General features: G+C 41.8%; 2 protein-coding genes across 7 annotated transcripts in view; both read left to right on the top strand.

Annotated features, from left to right (window-relative positions):
- Positions 1-5,155: 5,155 nt before the first annotated feature.
- Positions 5,156-6,700, top strand: LOC139369820 (G-protein coupled receptor 61-like). Its single transcript, XM_071109094.1, has 2 exons — positions 5,156-5,820; positions 5,866-6,700. The coding sequence occupies exons 1-2, from the start codon at positions 5,292-5,294 to the stop codon at positions 6,678-6,680; spliced, it is 1,344 nt and encodes a 447-aa protein (XP_070965195.1). The 5' UTR covers positions 5,156-5,291; the 3' UTR covers positions 6,681-6,700.
- A 9,582-nt stretch (positions 6,701-16,282) lies between these two features.
- Positions 16,283-23,568, top strand: part of LOC139371102 (guanine nucleotide-binding protein G(i) subunit alpha-3-like) — a 24,816-nt gene continuing 17,530 nt past the window's right edge. Inside the window, exons 1-5 of one of the 6 annotated variants that reach the window (XM_071111175.1) lie at positions 16,297-16,484; positions 16,868-17,036; positions 17,961-18,003; positions 18,219-18,360; positions 19,928-20,085. In XM_071111175.1, the coding sequence (XP_070967276.1) occupies positions 16,919-17,036; positions 17,961-18,003; positions 18,219-18,360; positions 19,928-20,085 (461 nt within the window). In that variant the 5' untranslated portion in view covers positions 16,297-16,484; positions 16,868-16,918. Of the gene's footprint in view, positions 17,037-17,960; positions 18,004-18,218; positions 18,361-19,927; positions 20,086-23,568 lie in introns of all 6 variants that reach the window. The other 5 variants (XM_071111176.1, XR_011627205.1, XR_011627206.1 and 2 more) reach the window with 5 other exon arrangements.

The raw sequence follows: 23,568 nt of genomic DNA, 5'->3' as shown, positions 1-23,568 counted from the left end.
TACCAGTGACGTCTCACATTAACCCATTCGGCATACTTTGCTAGCATTATGTTGACCGGAGCGACACGGTACATAAATACAGATACTCCTGTGGCCTACGCACACTGGCTTAGTGTGGTAGGCACACAGAACTTTGGCTCGGTCACCGAAGAGATCTCTTTAATTTCTAAAATTATTGGCTCTATGCCCTTGCTCTAGAAATGTATATTGACCGACAGAAATAGTACCGTTTGGCCTAACGGACTAAATCTGGAATTTACAACTCATTGCTCTGACGCTAACGACACATTACTCAAATGGAAACACACACAACCAATATCTGTATACAATGCAGTCTGTTTGTACAATTATTTTTGCACAATTGATATATATATAATTCAAAAGCAAAGTCCAATTCTATCTTAGATTCTTAGATATCTTAGATTAGGATGCTGGCCTGTTATTTTAAATGGACCAACAAAAAAAGCTTTTCTTTCAAAAACAAGGACATTTCTAAGTGACCCCAAACTTTTGAATGGTAGTATATATATATGCTTGCGTGAACAAGAAGCTGGTTCACATTTTTTGCATGCATGAGTAGCCCTGTGTGTTACATTCATGTTTGAATGTGTTTTTTTGTTTGTGCAAGTAATTGTGTTTTGGTATAAGTAATTGCAAGATTGTATTTATGAACGCAGTGCATATTTGTGTGTGCGTATTTATGGCTGGTTATTATTGTCTGTGGGGGCAGTGGGGTTAGCATGCTGGCCTTAGCTATTTCTGACTGGGAATGTGAAGTCTATTTTCAAGGTTGTCATGGAAACCATTGTATTTGCAGTGGCAGTGATTGGTGCTGCCAGGCGAGCAAGAATCTGCTATTTCTGTCATGAGTCAACACCTGACACACACACACACGCGCATGTACAAATGTACACACTCATGTGCATGTACATGCATGCACACACGCACAGACACACACAATCACATACTTTATCTTCCTCACACACCTTTCTAGAACAGCCTTATTTTTTAAATCTCTCTCTCCATCTTCTCTTCCAACAGTATTAGAAATGGCCATAAAGCCTGTGTCACTACTGTGAAACCGTATCTCTGCAGCATAGTGCTGTTGGTGTGGTGAGAGGACACAGTGTCTGTATCTGTGCTCTGGTCCAGCCTGGCTTGTTTTGTGTTTAGAGTGATGACATGATGAAAGTCGTTCAACAGGAAGAGAGACGGGTGCAACCATCATCAGATGATTAGATCACATAATTATGTTAGCATCGGGTTATTATGACAATGCAGAACATTATGATGCATTTCCATTCTGTTGTCATCAGAGGATACAAGGCTGAGCATTATATGAAATGTAAAAGTAATATCAATTGATTTCAATATGATCCGACCTTTGCTAGCAATAGACTGGTGTCATCAGTGCCATGATTGTACCAGCCAGAGAACAAATTCAAATTTAGGGGAGTTGAAAACTGGGGTGCGAATTATATAAATGCTAATGTGCATGAATGACCATCTGCATCCTTTAAACGCAAATGAAAAGCACTTAGAACCCAGCAGCAGCTGTAGACTCATAGCATTGAGAAATATTGCCTGGCAGGGTCTCCATTTCATTGTCTCCCATAGACAGTGGAGTGGAGATGATCTGGCAGTGCAATGAGAGGGAGTGTTTATGAAAACGTCCATCAGCCACTGTCTTCCTCATTTCAGCGAAGATCACCGTGGCAACTTGAGACTAATGCTGCTGTGTTATCCCAGTATGATGGTCTGGGTGGAATGGGTGCTGATGCCTTAACTGAGGACCTGAGCTAATTAATGCCTCTTTGTCTCAGTTGAAACCATAATGTGAGAGGAATCAGAGATTGTTATTGGTAGATGCATTTAACTTATTTATTTCCTTTCTGGCTTCTGACTTGTTTATTGATTGGTTTAACAAATAAATGTATATGTTCTTGTGTGCTGGCCTCCTGTTAACCTTGCTCTCTCCATTAGGAAAGTTATTTGGGATGGCTCATCTCTACTTCCATTAGCTTGTAAGAAAGCGTAGATTTGCTCAAATGTGAAGAAAGGCTGGATGACAGACAAGGCGAAGACAACTGTAATTTGAGGATTTAACAGACAGAAACCTGTGCACAAGTGAGAGTGGTGTTATACTCAGAAGAGTTTGCAACAATCTGCCCCTCCAAGGCCAGGAAGCTTATTAAATACCATCCTATCACTGTTCGTTCTCCAAGTCCCTGGGCACTGGTCAAAATATTAATCAAGGTTGTTGTCGAGACTACTTGGGTCAGTGTGAATCGTATATATTAGCCATATCTACCATTTCAAACCACCAGTGGCTAAATGTGACTTGAGGGGGGGGGGGGGTCATTGGACTTGGGGGGAGTACCAGGTTCCACTTTATGGTGATCTTCACACTGATTCCTTTTCCCTCTGTAATTATCGAAACATTTATTCACAAGACAGGTTGAGTAAATGTTTATGGGGCATGTGGGTATGTGCCATAGAGGTGTGTTTGAATGGGATTGACAAACCATGAGAGAGGTGACACAGCAAAAGGTCACCTGGAGGTCAAGAGGTCAAAGACTCTGGGCTAAGTTCTTTGTGTAATGGAGCGTTTATGAAAAAAAAAACATTTTTATTTTGTCCTGAGAAACAAAACAAAAACCCAACATCTAAATAAGCCATTCTGTTTTTCTTTATTTATATCCATTCATTTAACATTTAACCCTCTGTATGCAAAATTTAAAAAAATGATAGCCAAACTTCAGGGGCACTAAGACCCAGCAGAGAGAGTGGCTCTGGTCCTATGCCTGTGCCTCTGCCTCCCTCTCCATCTCTGCAGTCACTGTGTGTGAGTGTGCAAGAGAGAGGGAGAGAGTGAGTTTATATGTGTGTGAGTGTGCGGTTTACATTAGCAAGTAGAGGGAGACAACATTTGCTCCTTTTCTTTTTTCTCTCTCTCATCCCCTTAAATCTATCACTGTCAACACAGCTACCCTCATCCGGAAAATAACCGAAAGACGAGGCAAAGGCAGAGGAGGACAAGAAGAGCAGTCTGATAAAGAAGGGGAGTGCCATAGCAGCAGTCAGCACCATACACAACGCATGCGGCTGACTGATGTCTATCCTGCATCCCAGCACTGGGAGCTAACCAACCAGCTTAATATCCTTAAAGAGCAGAGAAGAACAGACAGCAGGCTACATCATCACAAAACCTGCTGATCCAGGTACACTGTGGGTTTCTGTCTCTCTCTCTGTCTCTCTCTCCGTCCCTCTCTCTCTTTATTTGTAGTTCTATCTTCCTCCTCTAGTCCTCCTTGAATGTAGAATATATTATGTGATCCAGTCTTGATACTGTAACATGGTGTTGTAATGTTGGGCATGGGTTGGTCCCTTTAGACTGGGAATGTAATAGATGTGTTGTACACAGCACTGGAAAAGGGTGCCTTTAGAATGACACTCAATCCTATGTGTTCCTGCCCTTTCCCTTCTTCTTCCTCCTCCTCTTCATCCTCGTCCTTCCCATCCTCCTCATCCCCCACTCCGATACAATGATAATTGATTTTCTTCCATACTCTGGGACTCTTTTTTTCTCAACAATATCACATACAGTTTAGGCCTATGTCTGGTCTTGATATGTGCTGTAGGTCTGGTCTTGATATGTGCTGTAGGTCTGCTAGCACATATCAAGACCAGACCTAGGCCTAAACTGTATGTGATATTGTTAAGAAAAAAGAGCCCCAGAGTACGGAAGAAAAGCAATTATCATTGTATTGGAGTGGGGGATGAGGAGGATGGGAAGGAAAGGGATAAAGAGGAGGAGGAAGAAGATGAGATACATGAGATACTGTGTCAGGAAGTACGACTGTGCTAAATGGATACAATCAGAATTATTAGGCTACAACTCAGCGTAACCACAAACTTAGAAGACAACCAGAATAACAAGAATATTAAATTCATGAATGAAATCAAAGTGTATTGGTCGGTTTTAGTAGCAGGTTTCATAGCTGAGGGCTGTGGGTGTGGCCAAAGTTGACAGGTGTGCTGAGTTGAGTCTGTCACTCAACAGTCAAAGTGGGGGGATTGCACAATGAGGGACTTCAATTAAGTGCACCGGGCTATGGCCGGTGACGTGAACAGGCTAAAGTGGTGAGGGAGGAATGCCCTTCTCAAATCTAACAGTAATCTGTGCTGCTCTGTTATGTTGTCAACAAGGCAGGCTGCATCATTCAGAAACATTTTCAATTAAATAAATGTTTTAAAATTCAAACAAATTTTCATTGGGAAAGCTGATAAAGCTTTATTATCAAAGCAATCACCCTTGCATGTGAAAACACAGAATCCTATTAATTACTCCACATGCTTAACCTAGGCCTACATCACTTTTGTTTTGAGCCAACTTCGCCGTCGGCCCACACAGGGCACCTGACTCAAGCCCAGGAGGCAGCCCGGTTCCAAAATGAATGCAATCAACGCTAACCCGGTTCAACCGGGGCAGGCCTGGGGCATTAATCAAATAAAAATAGTGCACTTTTCTGACAATGGAAGACTCTAATGCACCATCATATGTTGCTGTATAAATTGATTGGAACTCCCACTGGGAGGTTTATTTGGGGAAAATAGTGTTTATTAAACACTACAGGGACATTGTGGCTTGACACTAAACAGGAGCCATAAAGCCATGGGTGTGGTTTACTCTCTTATTCAATCTCAAAATGTTGCATAGTGGTTCAATTTACACAATACACAGAGATTGTCTTCAACATGTTGAAAACACATTGCAAAATGTCCTCTCCTTTCATCAGGAATTCATTAGGAATTAGTCCCTTCAAACACTGGTTTTGGATTAATGTATTGCCTTTGGATTAGTTTCCCACAGATTTGAGTTGATAAGAATTTGACAAACTGTCACCCTAATGAATTAATCTTAAAATAATACTGGTTGCCATAGAGCTCTGACAGAGTTTGTGTTAGGATTATCTCATAAAACCACGTCCATCTGCAGAAAAACAGTTACATTGTTCTATTGTCCTGTGTCAGCCATTGTGAATTGCAGTAGCTAATGTCCTTCATCCTACTTCTCTGTTCCTAGGAGAAGGCCTGCATTTCTGAGGAGGTTATTAAGGGAGGTTGAGCATTCCCAGGATGACCCAGGCTAACAGGCCCCTTTTACAGAGCTGCTGCTATCTGACCTCCTCCCAGACTGGGCCTCTGGTTCCTGGCCCTGCTCCCTGGCTGTGAAGGATGGGTGATGGGCCTGTGATTGACACCCTCTGTCTACCTTGTCCCGCCATCCGATGGAGCCGTTGTGGAACTCCTCCCTCCCCTTCTCACAGCCCATGCCCAACACCTCAGCCTCTGAGTCACCGGAGAGCGGGGCTTTGTCCCAGTCACTAGCACTGCTCGCCATGCTGCTCATGGACCTGCTGGCCGTGGTGGGCAACGGGGCCGTAATGGCTGTCATCGCCAAGGCCCCACAGCTCCGTAAGTTTGCCTTTGTCTTCCACCTGTGCCTGGTGGACCTGCTGGCAGCCCTGGTGCTGATGCCCCTGGGCATGCTCTCAGGCAGGGCCTTCTTTGGCGAAGCCCTGTGCCGGAGCTACCTCTTCCTCAGTGTGTGCCTGGTCACCGCCGCCATCCTCTCCATCTCAGCCATCAACGTGGAGCGCTACTACTACATCATCCACCCCATGCGCTACGAGGTGAAGATGACCCTGGGCCTGGTGGCCTCAGTCTTGGTGGGGATATGGGTCAAAGCCCTGGCCATGTCAGCCCTGCCGCTGCTGGCCTGGGCCTTACAGGGCGGGAGGACTCCTTTTCTGGAGGGTGTTGGAGTTGGGGGAGGGGGTGAGGGTGTCCCCTCACCCCCAGCTCAGAGTCACAGGCGCTGCTCCTTGCACTGGACGGGGGGTGGGTCGAACCGCATGGCCTTCATGGTCCTGTTCACGTTAGTGTACTTTCTGTGCCCGCTGCTGGTCATCCTGGTGGTGTACTGCAGTATGTTCAAGGTGGCGCGGGTTGCGGCAATGCATCATGGGCCTCTGCCCACCTGGATGGACACGCCCCGCCGCCGGCGCTCTGAGTCGCTCAGCAGCCGCTCCACCATGGTGACCAGCTCAGGAACGGGCACGGGGACAGGGGTGGGGCGCGACACCCCTCACCGCACATTCGGAGGGGGAAAGGCGGCAGCAGTTTTAGCAGCAGTGGGAGGACAGTTCCTGTGCTGCTGGTTGCCCTACTTCTCCTTCCATCTGTACTCAGCTCTGGCCTCTAGCCCTCCAGCCACGCTGGCCCCCCTGGAGGAGGTCGTCACGTGGATCGGCTACTTCTGCTTCACCTCCAACCCTTTCTTCTACGGTTGTCTGAACCGGCAGATCCGCGAGGAGCTTGGCAAGCATGTGCCTTGCCTGTTTCGCCGGGCGACAGAAGAGGAGGACCGACTGCCCAGCCGTGAGGGATCCATAGAGGAGAATTTCCTGCAGTTCCTCCAGGGCACTGGCTGCAACCTAGATCCCCAGGACTCCCACAGCACCTCCAGCCCCAAGGGAGAGGCCTGCCGGCCCCTGGCCCAGCCCCCTCAACCCATTCCTATCGACTTCCGCATCCCAGGACAGATTGCAGAGGAGACCTCAGAATTCCTTGAGCATCACCAGATTAAAAACAACCATATCTTATCAGACAGTTAGGTTTTGTATTTATTTGATGTAAAAACCAACACAAAAAGTTACTTGGATAACAATTACCACAGTAACATAACCACACTCTGGTTTACGTCACAGAGTATTACTACACAATGTTTTGATATTTTCTTTTGATTATATTATTCTTAAAACTCAAAAGTTGTGCAATGGGAAATTGACTGAGAGTTTTGTGGAGTCTGTATTGTCCTGGATCACTTTTTGCAGCTTCACTTTCCATTCTGTAAATGCTGTAATGCTATGGAATTGATCTTCTTTGAGTAATGTTCCCATTGGAATCACTTGCTGGGAAAGGGTCGTGGCATTTTTGGGAGAAAGACAAAATGGCACAACTGTAGCTGCAGGGAACAGGCTAAAATTGCCAGTGATGCCGATATTGGTGTTGTTTGTTAGAATGAGTTTTAAAGATGTAATTCTTTACATACATTTTTTTTCCCACAACGCATTGATAGGGCCAGTATGTTATTAATACAGATATCCCGGTAACACTTTATTTGGATAGTCCATTTGTAGCTCTACAGGCTATATACAGACTATCAGTAACATTTAAAGTAGCTATCTACTAATCTTAACTCTTATCCTAACCCTAAACTTAACCCTTAGCCTAACCTTAACCCTTATTCTACACCTAACCCTAACCGTATCCTTAGCAAGCAGTTGCTTATCAACAGATAGTTTGTTGATAGTATGACCAGGCTATCCAAATAAAGTGTGACCATTATCTCTTCTGAGAATTTCCTTTTGGATTTCAAACCAAACAAGCCCTTGAGCAAAGAGGCTATAGATGACTTTCCTTCTATTAGCATACCTTAAACCATATCAGGATCTATGACTTTCAGAAGACATCCACAAAAAATGTATCTAATATTTAATACTGGCAGATCAATTACTTTTTGAGGAACTGATTTATGACAGCTTATTTATGTAAGCTGCAGAACAAAGACACCAATGTTGGAGTGCAGGAAGTCATGTTTGAAAATAGGAAGTTTTCCTGATCCCTTTACCTCTGTAAAATATCATGACACGGATGTATAGTAGACAGTGAGTGAGTGGTCACCATGTCTCTACGATAAAGATAAGTTGTGCCTTTTAGAGATGATGACAGAGCTACTGTACCGTAATTGTGCCCTGGTTCTGAAGAGGATGCAGGTAGGGTATGAAGTAAGAAGTACCATGGATCAGCCACCTGTTGTTGATAGGTAAACCTCTGAGCAGATACACCCCCCTCTCTGGTGCTTTTCCTTAACACATCATCTGTGTTTTCCCATAAGCAGACCAGGTTTGTTGTGACCACAGTGAGGATGTAGGCAATCTTTTCTTAACTCCTCCTAAACTACTTCTGGTCTGTCAGAAAATTACATTTATGTATCATCTATCTACCATTTAGATAGTACAGTACCCCTCAAATTGACATGGGAAGGTGTTCAGTACATTGGCAGACGTTCAGTTAAGGCAGGAGTATTTTTGTTAACTGATGCACTACATTACATTTCTATACAATTAAGATTTTGACAGATGTCGTTCTACAAATGTAGCTGTGTTTTATGTTTGATTAAAAAAACTAATAGTGAGTTCAACTTAAGCATTTAATTATTGCAAATTATTTATTATTATTAGGTATTATTGATTACTGTATCTTTTGTGATTAATTAACAAAAGACAATGGTGTATTCAAATGGTATACAGTAACTGTCTTTTCAGTGTGTGTTGATTAGCTGTGGAGCAACAGGTTGGAGAATATAATAAACCTAATTATATTTAACAGTCCTGCTCCTCAGGGTTCTCTACCTCAGATACAAGATTGATTTCATTTGAAGGTCAGCACGCAATGTATCGATAGAAAGATATTGTGTAAGTCATGCCACATATTTTTTACTCTATGCTCCCTGGGTTGCTTTCCTTCTGCAGCTGGACAAGGCTTTGTCTGAGAGGCTTGATATGACGCCTGCTTTACGTCTGCTCTCTCTGGTGTCACATTGTGAGGGAATTTAGAGTCGTTTGAGTTGCCCAGAACAGTACTGGACACTTTGAGGTATCATCAGCCCTGTGAAACCATAGACGGTTAACGCAAGAGTACAAAATTAAACATTTTCTTTCTGGCTTCTGACTCATTTATAGATTGTTTTAACAAATAAATGTCTGATATCTTTCTATTTTGGACTTTATGTTTGAATGTGTGCAGGTCTACTGTTAACCTCATCTCTATTTCCATTAGCTTGTTAGGAATCATAGATCTATGTGACGAAATGCTGGATGAAAGACAAGATGAAGATGATTGTAATTTTAGAGGATTTTAGAGGAACAGACCTGTGCACAAGTGAGAGTGGTGTGATACATAGAAGAGCTCACAACAATCTGCCCCTCCAAGGCCAGGAAGCTTTTTAAATACCATCCTATCTCTGTTCGTTCTCCAAGTTCCCGGGCACTGGTCTAAACATTGATCAAGGTTGCTGTTGAGACTACTTGGGTCAGTGTGAATTGTATATTAGCCATCTCTGTCATTTGGGAGTCACCTGCAGTATCGGGATTTACTTTATGGTAACTCCTAACCTCAGAGAGGTCACTAAGGGGCTGAGTTCAGACTTAAAGTGGCCCCAGGAATGTAGTTCTTAACAAGCTGCTGGGTGGAGGGATACTTGAATCGCTCTGTTCCACCCACTCGCTCATCTTTTTCTATACTGTATATGGTAGGTGCCCCTCAATGCTTTGATATACCATTGAAAGAGGGGGAGATATGCAGTTAAAATACTCTAACCTCGGGGCAACATTTCAACTTCAAAGCCAGTAATCTGACCTTCAGGTAAAAGAAAACAGAAAAACAGTCACAAAGGGCACGATGGATACGTTCACATTTCACTCATTATATTTTGAGAGTGATGGATAGACAGTGTGGAGGACAGGGTTTACCAGCATAGGACAAATAGATACTGTTGAAATAATCAGCAGTAACACAATTTACAGTGTAGGAAAGAATATATTATTCTTTAGTTGCAATTAACACTAGAGTGAACGCATCAAATAAAGAGTAGAGTGAACTTCAATGGATAAATCTGATTCTATTGAAGAAGTGTAATACTATGCATGAGATGCCCTGTAGTTTTTTTTACCACTGTCTTGCTGCTGTGTGAACATACTACATTTATGTTGAAAGGCCTCGCATCACACCTCATCCTCAGGAAAGGGCCTCAGTCAACCCACCCCCAGCTTCTCCAGGCTCTGCCATTCCCATGGCAACATATAACCACTGACATTTCTCAGTAGTGGGGGTGGTGGGAGGAGCTTCTCCTGTTGGAATCGTTCACAAGACCTGATCTTTTCACAACCACCAATGGCTAGAGTTCTACATGAAAGCACATTCAGGTTCTGTTGGTTACAATTGTCATTAGTTGTTTGCACTGTACGCACAGTAGTAAGCATAATGGATGTTCAAAAAATAGTAAACGAGTCCAGCTACCCACATGAAAAAATGCTACAGTTTACTACAGAATTCTATAGTAAACTGTAGTATACTATACTACTTACTATAGAATATTGTAGAACAGTTGAAGTCGGAAGTTTACATACACTTATGTCATGACGTTGGCCTGGGGAAAGGGTTATGACAGTCATAAATACCTCTTCCCCCCTTTTTCCTCTCTCTAACCTACTGATGTTACATTTGCAAAACCCTTGGTTAACATAGAGATTCTGGGAACATCAGAAGGTGGGGGGAAATGAATTATTTTCTGGTAATCTGACCAACTGAACATATGCGGTGGTACTTAATGAATATGTGTCAGTTCGGTTGTCATCTGAGACATTGTCATCAATGATAAGATTACATAGAATTGGAATGGAAATGGCGCCACACCAAACTGGAAGTCTTCCGACTAGCTTGGAAAGACAGTACCGTGCAGTATCGAAGAGCCCTTACTGCTGCTCGATCATCCTATTTTTCCAACTTAATTGAGGAAAATAAGAACAATCCTAAATTTATTTTTGATACTGTCGCAAAGCTAACTAAAAAGCAGCATTCCCCAAGTGAGGATGGCTTTCACTTCAGCAGTAAGAAATTAATGAACTTCTTTGAGGAAAAGATCATGATTATTAGAAAGCAAATTACGGACTTTAAATCTGCGTATTCCTTCAAAGCTCAGCTGTCCTGAGTCTGCACAACTCTGCCAGGACCTAGGATCAAGAGAGACACTCAAGTGTTTTAGTACTATATCCCTTGTCACAATGATGAAAATAATCATGGCCTCTAAACCTTCAAGCTGCATACTGGACCCTATTCCAACTAAACTACTGAAAGAGCTGCTTCCTGTGCTTGGCCCTCAAATGTTGAACATAATAAATGGTTCTCTATCCACCGGATGTGTACCAAACTCACTAAAAGTGGCTGTCGGAAAGATATCAGTTTGTCTCTGTGAATGGCTTGTCCTCTGACAAATCAACTGTATATTTCGGTGTTCCTCAAGGTTCCGTTTAAGGACCACTATTGTTTTCACTATCTATTTTACCTCTTGGGGATGTCATTCAAAAACATAACGTTAACTTTCACTGTTATGCGGATGACACAGCTGTACATTTCAATAAAACATGGTGAAGCCCCAAAATTGCCCTCGCTAGAAGCCTGTGTTTCAGACATAAGGAAGTGGATGGCTGCAAACGTTCTACTTTTAAACTCGGACAAAACATAGATGCTTGTTCTAGGTCCCAAGAAACAAAGAGATCTTCTGTTGAATCTGACAATTAATCTTAATGGTTGTACAGTCGTCTCAAATAAAACTGTGAAGGACCTCGGCATTACTCTGCACCCTGATCTCTCTTTTGACGAACATATCAAGACTGTTTCAAGGACAGCTTTTTTCCATCTACGTAACATTGCAAAAATCAGAAACTTTCTGTCCAAAAATGATACAGAAAAATTAATCCATGCTTTTGTTACTTCTAGGTTAGACTACTGCAATGCTCTACTTTCTGGCTACCCGGATAAAGCACTAAATAAACTTCAGTTAGTGCTAAATACGGCTGCTAGAATCCTGACTAGAACCAAAACATTTTATCATATTACTCCAGTGCTAGCCTCCCTACACTGGCTTCCTGTCAAGGCAAGGCCTGATTTCAAGGTTTTACTGCTAACCTACAAAGCATTACATGGGCTTGCTCCTACCTATCTCTCTGATTTGGTCCTGCCGTACATACCTACACGTACACTACGGTCACAAGACGCATGCCTCCTAATTGTCCCTCGAATTTCTAAGCAAACAGCTGGAGGCAGGGCTTTCTCCTATATAGCTCCATTTTTATGGAATGGTCTGCCTACCCATGTGAGACGCAAACTCGGTCTCAACCTTTAAGTCTTTACTGAAGACTCATCTCATCAGTGGGTCATTTGATTTGAGTGTAGTCTGGCCCAGGAGTGTGAAGGTGAACAGAAAGGCTCTGGCGCAACGAACCACCCTTGCGGTCTCTGCCTGGCCGGTTCCTCTCTCTCCACTGGGATTCTCTGCCTTAAACCCTATTACAGGGGCTGAGTCACTGGCTTACTGGTGCTCTTTCATGCCGTCCCTAGGAGGGGTGCATCACTTGAGTGGGTTGAGTCTCTGACATGATCTTCCTGTTTGGGTTGACCCCCCCACCCCCTTGGGTTGTGCCGTGGCGGAGATCTTTGTGGGCTATACTCGGCCTTGTCTCAGGATGGTAAGTTGGTGGTTGAAGATATCCCTCTAGTGGTGTCGGGGCTGTGATTTGGCAAAGTGGGTGGGGTTATATCCTTCTTGTTTGGCCCTGTCCGGGGGTATCATCGGATGGGGCCACATTGTCTCCTGACACCTCCTGTCTCAGCCTCCAGTATTTATGCTGCAGTAGTTTATGTGTCGGGGGGCTAGGGTCAGTTTGTTATATCTGGAGTACTTCTCCTGTCTTATCCGGTGTCCTGTGTGAATTTAAGTATGCTCTCTCTAATTCTCTCTTTCTCTCTTTCTTTCTCTCTCTCGGAGGACCTGAGCCCTAGGACCATGCCTCAGTACTACCTGGCATGATGACTCCTTGCTGTCCCCAGTCCACCTGGCCGTGCTGCTGCTCCAGTTTCAATTGTTGTTTAATTTAATTGTTTGAATATGAAATTATTTTTGATGGGATGAAATGTGATTTTAGCTTCTAAAATGTGAGATTTGGGTTTTCATAAGCTCAATCAGTGGCCCGCCCCTGTGAAGGGACATGGGCTATTAAACTTTTCAAACACGCCCTCCTATATAAGCCCTTGACGACAATATAACCCCCTGTTCCGAGGACGTGAGGACGACGGTCCGATATCAGAATGGTTTAGATAATAACTACAGAACGAAGCCAACATCAGCGTGAGCTTGGGTTGCAAATGGTATGCACTTTGAACTCTTATTCACTACAGAAGTGATACCTCCTAGCCGTTGAGTTAGCAACAGCCGCTGCAAACGAGGGTTAGGAAGGAACAGACAGAGTATCCCGTCTACCACACAACGACGTTACTACAACGTATTCAATTACCAGCAGAGACATTCTTCAAAGGACAAAGGAATCGGTTGGGCATCACGGCCTTCCATCTACCACCAACCTACTGAAGCGCAGCTCAGAGTAAATATTTATTGCATTTTCCTTTTCCAAATGGGCGGTAATTTAGAATGCATAAGATACTGTATTTATGATAGCACAGCTTCGCCATTTGTTCCTCAGTCTTCCCGCTCTTTCACTCAAACCCAGCCCTTTTTCTTTTGTGTAACCAGCTGTCATATCCGTTCCGCCCGCTAGGGACGTTTTCCTTTATGACGTAATTTGTAATCAAGTTATGATTTAAATATGTGTATGTGTAATTCTGTGTGATTAGTTAGGTATTTAGTAAATAAATAATCAAACCCAATTTTGTATTGCTGATTCAACTTGTTAGCCAGGGTTCGTGCAGATAACTAAGAATGTACAACTTTCAGATGAGACTGAATTAAGATGACAATTAATATTGACTGCTATTGATGTAAAATATTACTAGGTCTTTAAGAGTTTATTCGGAAGATAACAGCTCTATAAATATTATTTTGTGGTGCCCCGACTCTCTAGTTAATTACATTTACATGATTAGCTCAATGAGGTAATATTAATTACGGAGAAATGATTTTATAGAATAGCATGTCATATCACTTTATCCGGCATAGCCAAAGACACAACATTTAGGTTGGAGTCATTAAAACTTGTTTTTCAACCACTCCACAAACTTCTTTTTAACAAACTATAGTTTTGGCAAGTCGGTTAGGACATCTACTTTTTGCAATTGTTTACAGAGATTATTTCACTTATAATTCACAGTATCACAATTCCAGTGGGTCAGAAGTTTACATACACTAAGTTGACTGTACCTTTAAACAGCTTGGAAAATTCCAGAAAATGATGTCATGGCTTTAGAAGCTTCTGATAGGCTAATTTACATAATTTGAGTCAATTGGAGGTGTACCTGTGGATGTATTACAAGGCCTACCTTCAAACTCAGTGCCTCTTTGCTTGACATCATGGGAAAATCAAAAAGATATCAGCCAAGACCTCAGAAAACAAATTGTAGACCTCCACAAGTCTGATTCATTCTTTAGAACAATTTCCAAATGCCTGAAGGTACCACGTTCATCTGTACAAACAATAGTAAGTATAAATACCATGGGACCGCGCAGCAGTCATACCACTCAGGAATGAGACACGTTCTGTCTCCTAGAGATTAACGTACTTTGGTGCGAAAAGTGCAAATCAATCCCAGAACAACAGCAAAAGACCTTGTGAAGATGCTGGAGGAAACAGGTACCAAAGCATCAATATCCACAGTAAAACGAGTTCTATATTGACATAACCTGAAAGGCCGCTCAGCAAGATAGAAGCCATTGCTCCAAAACCGCCATAAAAAAAGACAGACTATGGTTTGCAACTGCACATGGGGACAAAGATCGTACTTTTTGGAGAAATGTCCTCTGGTCTGATGAAACAATAATAGAACTGTTTGGCCATAATGACCATCGTTATTTGGAGGAAAAAGGGGGAGGCCTGCAAGCCGAAGAACACCATCCCAACCATGAAGCACAGGGGTGGCAGCATCATGTTGTGGGGGTGCTTTGCTGCAGGAGGGACTAGTGCAAAATAGATGGTGTCATGAGGAAGTAAAATTATGTGGATATATTGAAGCAACATCTCAAGACACCAGTCAGGAAGTTAAAGCTTGGTCACAAATGAGTCTTCCAAATGGACAATGACCCCAAGCATACTTCCAAAGCTGTGGCAAAATGGCTTAAGGACAACAAAGTCAAGGTATTGGAGTGGTTATCACAAAGCCCTGACCTCAATCCTATAGAAAATGTGTGGGAAGAACTGAAAAAGCGTGGGCGAGCAAGGAGGCCTACAAACCTGACTCAGTTACACCAGCTTTGTCAGGAGGAATGGGCCAAAATTCACCCAACTTATTGTGGGAAGCTTGTGGAAGGCTACCCGAAACGTTTGACCCAAGTTAAACAATGTAAAGGCAATGCTACCAAATGCTAATTGAATGTATGTAAACTTCTGACCCACTGGGAATGTGATGAAAGAAATAAAAGCTGAAATAAATCAATCTCTCTACTATGATTCTGACATTTCACATTCTTAAAATAAAGTGGTGATCCTAACTGACCTAAGACAGGGGATTTGTACTAGGATTAAATGTCAGGAATTGTGAAAAACTGAGTTTAAATGTAGTTGGCTAAGGTGTATGTAAACTCCCGACTTCAACTGTATACTGTAGAATACTATAGCAAATACTACAGCATTATCCTCACAAAAAACACTGTAGTAAATACTACAGTAACACAAAAACACTAATGTCCACAAAAACACTAATGTCCACAAAAACACCACGCTTTTTAAACTATAATAAAATCTACAGTATTTAGTTTTCATATGCCCTACCCAATCTCCTCCCCCAAATCACAGTTTGTTCCACCCATAAGTGAGAAACCTACATGCCAAGTATACACCATGTATTGTGTTCCCTACAGGTTATAGAAAAGAGTAGATCTGAACTATCCATTCAGACCCCAGTCCTACCTACAGGTTATGGAAAATGTGCTCTTTTAGTATTTCTACAGAAGGTTTCCTGAAGGAGAAAGCCTCCACTTCTATGTCAAGGATTAGAAATCAAAAACACTATAGTAAATACTACAGTAATGTCTGCAAAAACACTACAGTAAATACTACAGTATACTACAGTGCTCAAAAAACACTACAGTAAATACTACAGTAAACTACAGTCCTCAAAAAACACTACAGTAAATACTACAGTATAGTACAGTCTGCAAAAACACTACACTAATTATTATAGTATATACTACAGTTATTTTACTACATTATTTGAACTATAGTTTACTGTAATACTGCAGTATATACTACAGAGGGGTTGGGTGCTATGTGTTAGTTTTAAGCATTTTTTTAGGGACCCCTGAAAACTCGAAATTCTCCTAGACCCCCTGGTTGAGAATCACTACAATCAATTACTGATAGATATTAACTTCATTTCCCAATAGCCCGGCAATTATTTTCCTCAATTTCCGCGTCACGTGGCTCTGAAAGTAAACATATTTTGCTCTTCTGCGTTATTGTAGGACCAGACAAGTTAGAACAGTTAACAGACAATAGTATTTAGAAGTGTGTGAGTATTTTGAGTCACTGTCAAGGGTGTTTAGATTGTAGCTATTTATTTTTAGTGAAGTTATAACTCAGCTATCTAGCTCAATTTTTACACAGCCAACGCAACGCGGAAAGAACATACAGGTAGTAACGTTATAAAGTGAAGTTTCTAGCTAGCCAATTAAGTTAATGTGGTAACTAATGTTAACTACTTAATTTCTTCGTAGGAATTTTGAATTTCTTGCTCTTCTATCAAAAGTATTCGGCTTCCTCCATGTGCATAGAAAAAGCTAACACATATTTATTTGTATGGTTAACGTGCCAGTTTCACGGCCAACGCCTTTCTCCCTTCCTTTTTTCTCATGCTCGTCGTCGCACACATTTCGTTTGAAAATGTGTCGTAGTTGACAGAATTCTGCGTCAAGCGCTTGACAGACACAGCAATACAATTGTGTAGAATTAGGGATGACATTCTTTCTTTTTTACTGAACACCTTCGTTTTTTCCATTTGGTCGGCTTGTCAAAAGCCAGGTAGATTATAAGAGACATTTTCATAGGTTTTACCTGCTGGGATCAAAATGGGTTGCACACTAAGTGCCGAAGATAAAGCTGCCATGGAGAGGAGTAAAAATATTGATCGGAATCTGAGAGAAGCTGGCGAAAAGGCATCAAGTGAAGTCAAACTGTTGCTTCTAGGTGAGTGTTCATATGTGACTGACATTCGCAGCTAGTATATAAATTATATGAGATCTGGAGAGGGTGTCTAACTGATCGAATTACTGTTATGTATGGCTCATGACTAGCTTTCGAAAACTCTTCTGTAGTTAGGGTTTGAGGTTACATTCGGCCACATTTGGCTCCGTGTGAACTACAATTCCGACGCTATGTTTTAACATGTTGAAAAGTCAATAATCATCGCTTTCAAACCGGTTTTCGAGACATATGCTTTGCCCCTTATCGTTCATATCAGTAATTTAAAAAATACCCCCCCTTGCACACATTTGTTTGAGCTAATTATCGCAAGTGGCCACCTATGGCTTTCATAAACAAGAGATGTAACATGGAGATATGGCCGTGTGGGAACACGTTGTTTGAAACTTTTTTTTCCTGTTTTTTGGAAATGATTTCTCGCTAATTTAAAAAAAAATATGTTCCTTATGTTTCCAAAAACATACCGCAAGTGTTAATGTTTAGAGCAAGCGTCTGGGCTCTTAACAAAACACCCCCAGTCAGAAGATACTATGGTCAATAGGCGCTAAAGCAGTTAGTCATGGCCTACCCAGTGTTCATAGATGCTATCTGGCAATGGTTATGGTGGAACCTACTTTACTCAAATGAAAGCTGTCATTACAATTCAGTCTTCCACAGACTGTATTAAAAAAACACTTTAGCGTTCATGCTTATGATGTAGCCTGATGTTTTCCCCTATATTCTCAGGGCAGGTGCAAAGGCCCCAAAACAGTAGGGGGTTGTAGAACTGTCACAGATGGAATCAGCTGGTTCTGAGCTCTGACTGTGCATGTTTATTGTTGTATCTCTACACATTTAGTAGAGCTAAGGATTTGAAGCTTCTCCTGATCTTATGTCTCCTTTCTTTGCCTCTAAACATTCCACTTCAAGGTGCTGGGGAGTCTGGGAAAAGCACAATTGTAAAGCAGATGAAGTGAGTACATGTTTCAACCGTTTTGTGCACACCCAAAAGAAAATAAGAAACTAGCATTCTGTTTACACCTTTTGACCGATTAGGAACCCATGTGAAGTGCTGTATCAGCTATAAGCCTTTGCAATATGATGTTATCTATGTCACGAGGCCTAGATTAGATGTTGACCGCAAGCACCAGTAAGATGCGCATGTTAACCTTCTCTTCCTGCCCCCAGAATTATCCATGAGGACGGGTACACACAGGAGGAGTGCAGCCAGTACAGAGTGGTGGTTTACAGCAACACCATCCAGTCCATCATCGCCATCATCAGAGCTATGGGCAGGCTGGGCATAGACTTTGGGGACACAGCACGATCAGTGAGTCAGCTTGAAGATTATTTTACATTCCAGTGCTCTTAATTAGTTTAGTAGATTATGTTAGATTCATTTACTATTGTTTCCTTGTAAAATGCCATAGTAAGTGTTGTTTCTATTTATGTTGTTATGACTACAAGGAAGTACATATTTCACAAGAACAGTGTACAGAATGATCTACTGGCTGCAGTGACATTTTGTTCCAAATTGTATTCATCACATGCTTCATAAAAAACAGGTGTGGACTAACACTGAAATGCTTACTTACGGGCCCTTCCCAACAATGCAGAGAGAAACAATAGAAAAGTAAAACACGTAATAATACAGTGAGAAATGGCTATATACAATGAGTACCAGTACTGAGTCGATATGCAGGGGTACGAGGTAATCGAAGTAGATATGTGTGTATGTATATGTATGTATGGTAAACAGTAGCAGCAGTGTATGTGATGAGTCAAAAAAGTTAGTGCAAAAAAGGCTCAATGCCGATTGTCCGGGTAGCTATTTGGTTAACTATTTAGCAGTCTTATGGCTTAGGGGTAGAAGCTTTTCAGGATCCTGTTTGTTCTAAACTTGGGGCATTGGTACCGCTTACCATGCGGTAGCAGAGGACAACAGTCTAGGAACAACATGTATGGTCAGCATGTGAAGTAAATCACTTGAAAACTGACTCTGCACCGAACATGTTGATTTGGGAGTAGGGTTGGGCAGTATACAATATCCTGGTGTATTTTGAAATCCCATCAGTAAAAAAAAAATGTATATACATTTGAATATTAGTACTTTGTTAAATAAATACCTTCTGTCAACTTGTGCACTAGGTAATGAATAAAGCAGACCGTGTTAATAATTTTGCCTGTTAGATTATTTTTCATTATTAAGCTTACTGGTACTAGTTTCACAAAACATATGTTTGAGCCAGTCACATGTGTTTGTTTACAAAGAAACACAACTAGCAAAATGGGCCCTGTCAAAATGGGTACTGTCACTCTGGTAGCGCAACTTAAGTGAGGTGATCAAGTTGCAATTGTATGAAATTCACTACTGTTTCCCAGCTATATATCGTATTAAGTTAACTATCAAATTGTGCCAAATAAAGTGTCCCCAGTTGGGTTTAGCTAAGTGGCTAATGTTAGCTTGCAAGCTCAAGCTTCTTGGTAGCTGCAGGAGAGACAATCCCCTCCTGGATTAAGATCCCTGCTGTTTAATATTTATTTTGTGCGTGCTGCAAACTACGTTTTGAGAGGCTTTGAGATACTGGGTTTTCTTGGTAGTAAATGTTTCCATGAGCTTGTTAGCATTTACCAAGCATCCACTATGGGGATTCCTTAGTACTTGTTAGCATTCTGGTAAATTATGATTTTTGTGGGGGGGTGATAGCGCCCCCTGTGTGCACTACCAGTAATACCATATATCCCAGGACAGCGCAGGCACAGTATGGAAAACTGTATTCCGTCCAACCCTATTTGGGATTTACATTTTTCTGTTGTCATACTGTGTTTCCACGATAGACGAGCGTTGTTGTTTCCTGTTGGTAACTGTGGTTTTCTTTGTTTTGCTGTGTCTCCAGGATGATGCCCGCCAGCTTTTTGCCTTGGCCAGCTCTGCAGAAGAAGGGGTCATGACCCCTGAACTGGCTGGGGTCATCAAGAGGTTATGGCAGGACGGAGGGGTCCAGATCTGCTTTGGCAGGTCTAGAGAATACCAGCTTAACGACTCCGCCTCATAGTAAGAGCATTACAAATCTCTGCTCTAACACAACTTGAATCAAATATTATAACGACTAGAGAACCATTATGACTGATTTGAGGAATATTGGTTATCCTCAAACATGAGAAGCGAGACTGTAATCCAATTGACTGTAATTCATCCAAGGTTAGGGAAAGCCTGATGATCTGAAAATAATATTTGAGTTCCAGAAAATCATTGGAAATAGGGAGAAGTGTAACGAACTTGTACCTAAGGTCTTATGTGACATGTTAATCAGGAGGCTGCGGCCTGGACTAATTTCGTATACATTGAAATGTTTTTCTGTTTTCCACTGCCTCTGTTGGCGCTTGCTTTTCAAAAAAATGTACTGTACTATCAACAGGCTACAGATTTAGTATTTATTAGATTCCCCATTAGCTGCTGACAAGGCAGCAGCTAATCTTCCTGGGGTCCAAACAGGAATTAAACAATAGCCTACATCATAAATAAAATAGTACATCAAACTAGACATTGCATTATACATACAGTATGTACATTACTTCAAATTTACATTATAAAATGTACAATACAACAATACACTATTACAATGTGTGGGTGTGTGAAGAGTATGCCCGGCACAATGACCGTATTATGGATGAAGACCGTCATGAAAAAATGAACGGCAGAACTGTTTAACACTTGAATCACTGGTGTTAGAATCGAGGCTAACGAGCAGTCATTACAGTGTAATAAATACATTTAATATACAGTGCATTCAGAAAGTACCCCTTGACTTTTTTCACATTTTGTTACGTTACGGCCTTATTCTAAGAAAGCCATTCGGCATGTACTTGGTGTCCACGTCAAACTAAAACTTAATTCCAAACTTGTCGGGTTTACTCGCAATATATTGCGCAAAGCAACAAGCCTTTGTTGTGAACAATTGTTAATCAATAGGGATCTTCTCTCCTGGTTTGCAATGCTGTTCTGTACAAACGTCAGATACCATGGCACATTTGTCTGTTTAGATTTCTCGTTTCTGTGTCATCAAAACGGAGGTAATGCATGATCTCTCTGAAGCGATCATGTTACATGATTTGCTGATGTTTTTGCTTGAGCTGTATGGCCTGCCCTCTGTGATGACATTTTGTGCTGATAATCGGCCGTAGCTAGTTCTTCCAATGTTGGGAGAATGGGTGGAGGAGGAGGATCAATGGGGGGGAAGACCATAAAACAAATGACATGCCCTCCGAAAATTTGTTATAGCTCCAGTTCTGTATGTGATATTATGATTCTAACAACGGCAGTGTGTTATTTAGAAAAGTGAAGGACGGAGGCTTGACTGAGTAATTTAATTAATAAGCAGTCAAAATGACTGCTTTAGCAGATCTAGTGTTAAGTATAATTTAGATTTTTTTTATTTATTTTAACGAGCAGCTGACTGAAAAGAGGGTGGCCGGGCATTCGTGTGGTTGAGTCCGTTTCTGCGGTAACGTGGACTCTAACAACGTGACTAAACTTTGTTGCTCCTTGCTGAAACAAGCAAGATGTAGAACACTAAGGTAACCTGCCTAAATTGTAGAACACTAAGGAAACCCGTAGCACTCATGTCCGTAGCCATGAAGTACTTTGAAAGGCTGGTAATGGCTCACATTAACACCATTATCCCAGAAACCCTAGACCCACTCACTCCAATTTGCATACTTCCCAAACAGATCCACAGATGATGCAATCTCTATTGCACTCCACACTGCCCTTTTCCACCTGGACAAAAGGAACACCTACGTGAGAATACTATTAATTGACTACAGCTCAGTGTTCAACACCATAGTGCCCTCAAAGCTCATCACTAAGCTAAAGATCCTGGGACTAAACACCAACTGGATCCTGGACTTCCTGACAGACCGCATCCAGGTGGTAAGGGTAGTTAACAACACATCCTTGATTCAAGTTCCTTGGTGTCCACATCACCAACAAGTTCTCTTGATCCAAACACATCAAGACAGTTGTGAAGACAAAGGCTATTCCCCCTGAGGAAACTAAAAAGATTTGGCATGGGTCCTCGGATCCTCAAAAGTTCTACAGCTGCAACATCGAGAGCATCCTGATGGGTTGCATCACTACCTGGTATGGCAGCAACTGCTTGGCCTCCGACCAGAGGGTAGTGCGTACATCACTTTGGCTAATCTGCCTGCCATCCAGGACCTCTACACCAGATGGTGTCAGAGGAAGGCCCTAAAAATTGTCAAAGACCCCAGCCACCCCAGTCAGACTGTTCTCTCTACTACCGCATGGCAAGCCATACCGGAGCGCCAAGTCTAGGACCAAAAGGCTTCTCAACAGCTTTACCCCCAAGTCATAAGACTCCCGAACAGCTAATAAGATGGCTACCCAGACTATTTGCATTGTCACCCCCCCCCCCCAAACCCTCTTTACGCTGCTGCTACCCTATGTTTATCATATATGCATAGTCACTTTAAACATACATTCATGTACGTACTACCTCAATTAGCCCTCACAAATGACCCCGCACATTGACTACCCAGACTATCTGCATTGTGCCCCACCACCCACCAACCCCTCTTTTACGCTACTGCTACTCTCTGCTCAATTAGCCCGACTAACCGGTGCCTGTATATAGCCTCGCTACTATTATAGCCTCGCTACTGTTATTTTTCACTCTTTTTACTGTTGATTTTTTAAATTTATTTTCTTATCTATTGTTCACCTAATACCTATTTTTTAAACTTAAATGTCGTTGTTGGTTAGAGCCTGTAAGTAAGCATTTCACTGTAAGGTCTACTACACCTGTAGAATTTTGCGCATGTCTGCATCAGCACACATAGAAATAGAATGATGGCAGCACATGCATATTTTTTGCTTTTATATACAGTACCAGTCAAAGTTTGGACACCTACTCATTCAAGGGTTTTTCTTTTTAATATTTTCAACATTGTAGAGTAATAGTGAAGACATCAAAACCTTGAACGAACACAATCATGTAGTAAGCAAAAGAAGTGTTAAACAAATCAAAATACATTTTATTTTTGAGATTCTTCTATGTAGCCACCCTTGGCATTGATGACAGCTATGCACACTCTTGGCATTCTCTCAACCAGTTTTCTTGGAACCTAAAATCTCAAATTTGGACTCCTCAGACCAAAGGACAGATTTCCACTGGTCTAATGTCCGTTGTTCATGTTTCTTGGCCCAAGCAAATCTCTTCTTCTTATTGGTGTCGTTTAGTAGTTGTTGTTTTTTGCAGCAATTCGACCATGAAGGCCTGACTCACGCAGTCTTGAGCTGTTCTTGCCATAATATGGACTTGGACTATTACCACCCCTACCTTGTCACAAATGTGTTATTTTATAGCGTTGATGTCTTCACTATTCTATAATGTAAAAAATAAAGAAAAACCATTGAATGAGTAGGTGTGTCTAAGCTTTTGACTGATACTGTGTGTAATATATAGATATATTATTTAAAACATATTTTATTGCACAGGAGACACCTGTCTGAATT

The sequence above is a fragment of the Oncorhynchus clarkii genome, chromosome 17 (genome assembly GCF_045791955.1).
Source record: "Oncorhynchus clarkii lewisi isolate Uvic-CL-2024 chromosome 17, UVic_Ocla_1.0, whole genome shotgun sequence".
Classification (NCBI taxonomy): domain Eukaryota; kingdom Metazoa; phylum Chordata; class Actinopteri; order Salmoniformes; family Salmonidae; genus Oncorhynchus; species Oncorhynchus clarkii.
This window is presented reverse-complemented; position numbering and strand designations above follow the sequence as displayed.

Bases quoted from the DNA above. Each gene is read 5' to 3' on its own strand.
- LOC139369820 (XM_071109094.1), top strand. From the start codon at position 5,292: ATGGAGCCGTTGTGGAACTCCTCCCTCCCCTTCTCACAGCCCATGCCC. The intron at 5,821-5,865 runs GTGTTGGAGTTG...CCTCACCCCCAG, and splicing joins GAGGACTCCTTTTCTGGAGG to CTCAGAGTCACAGGCGCTGC.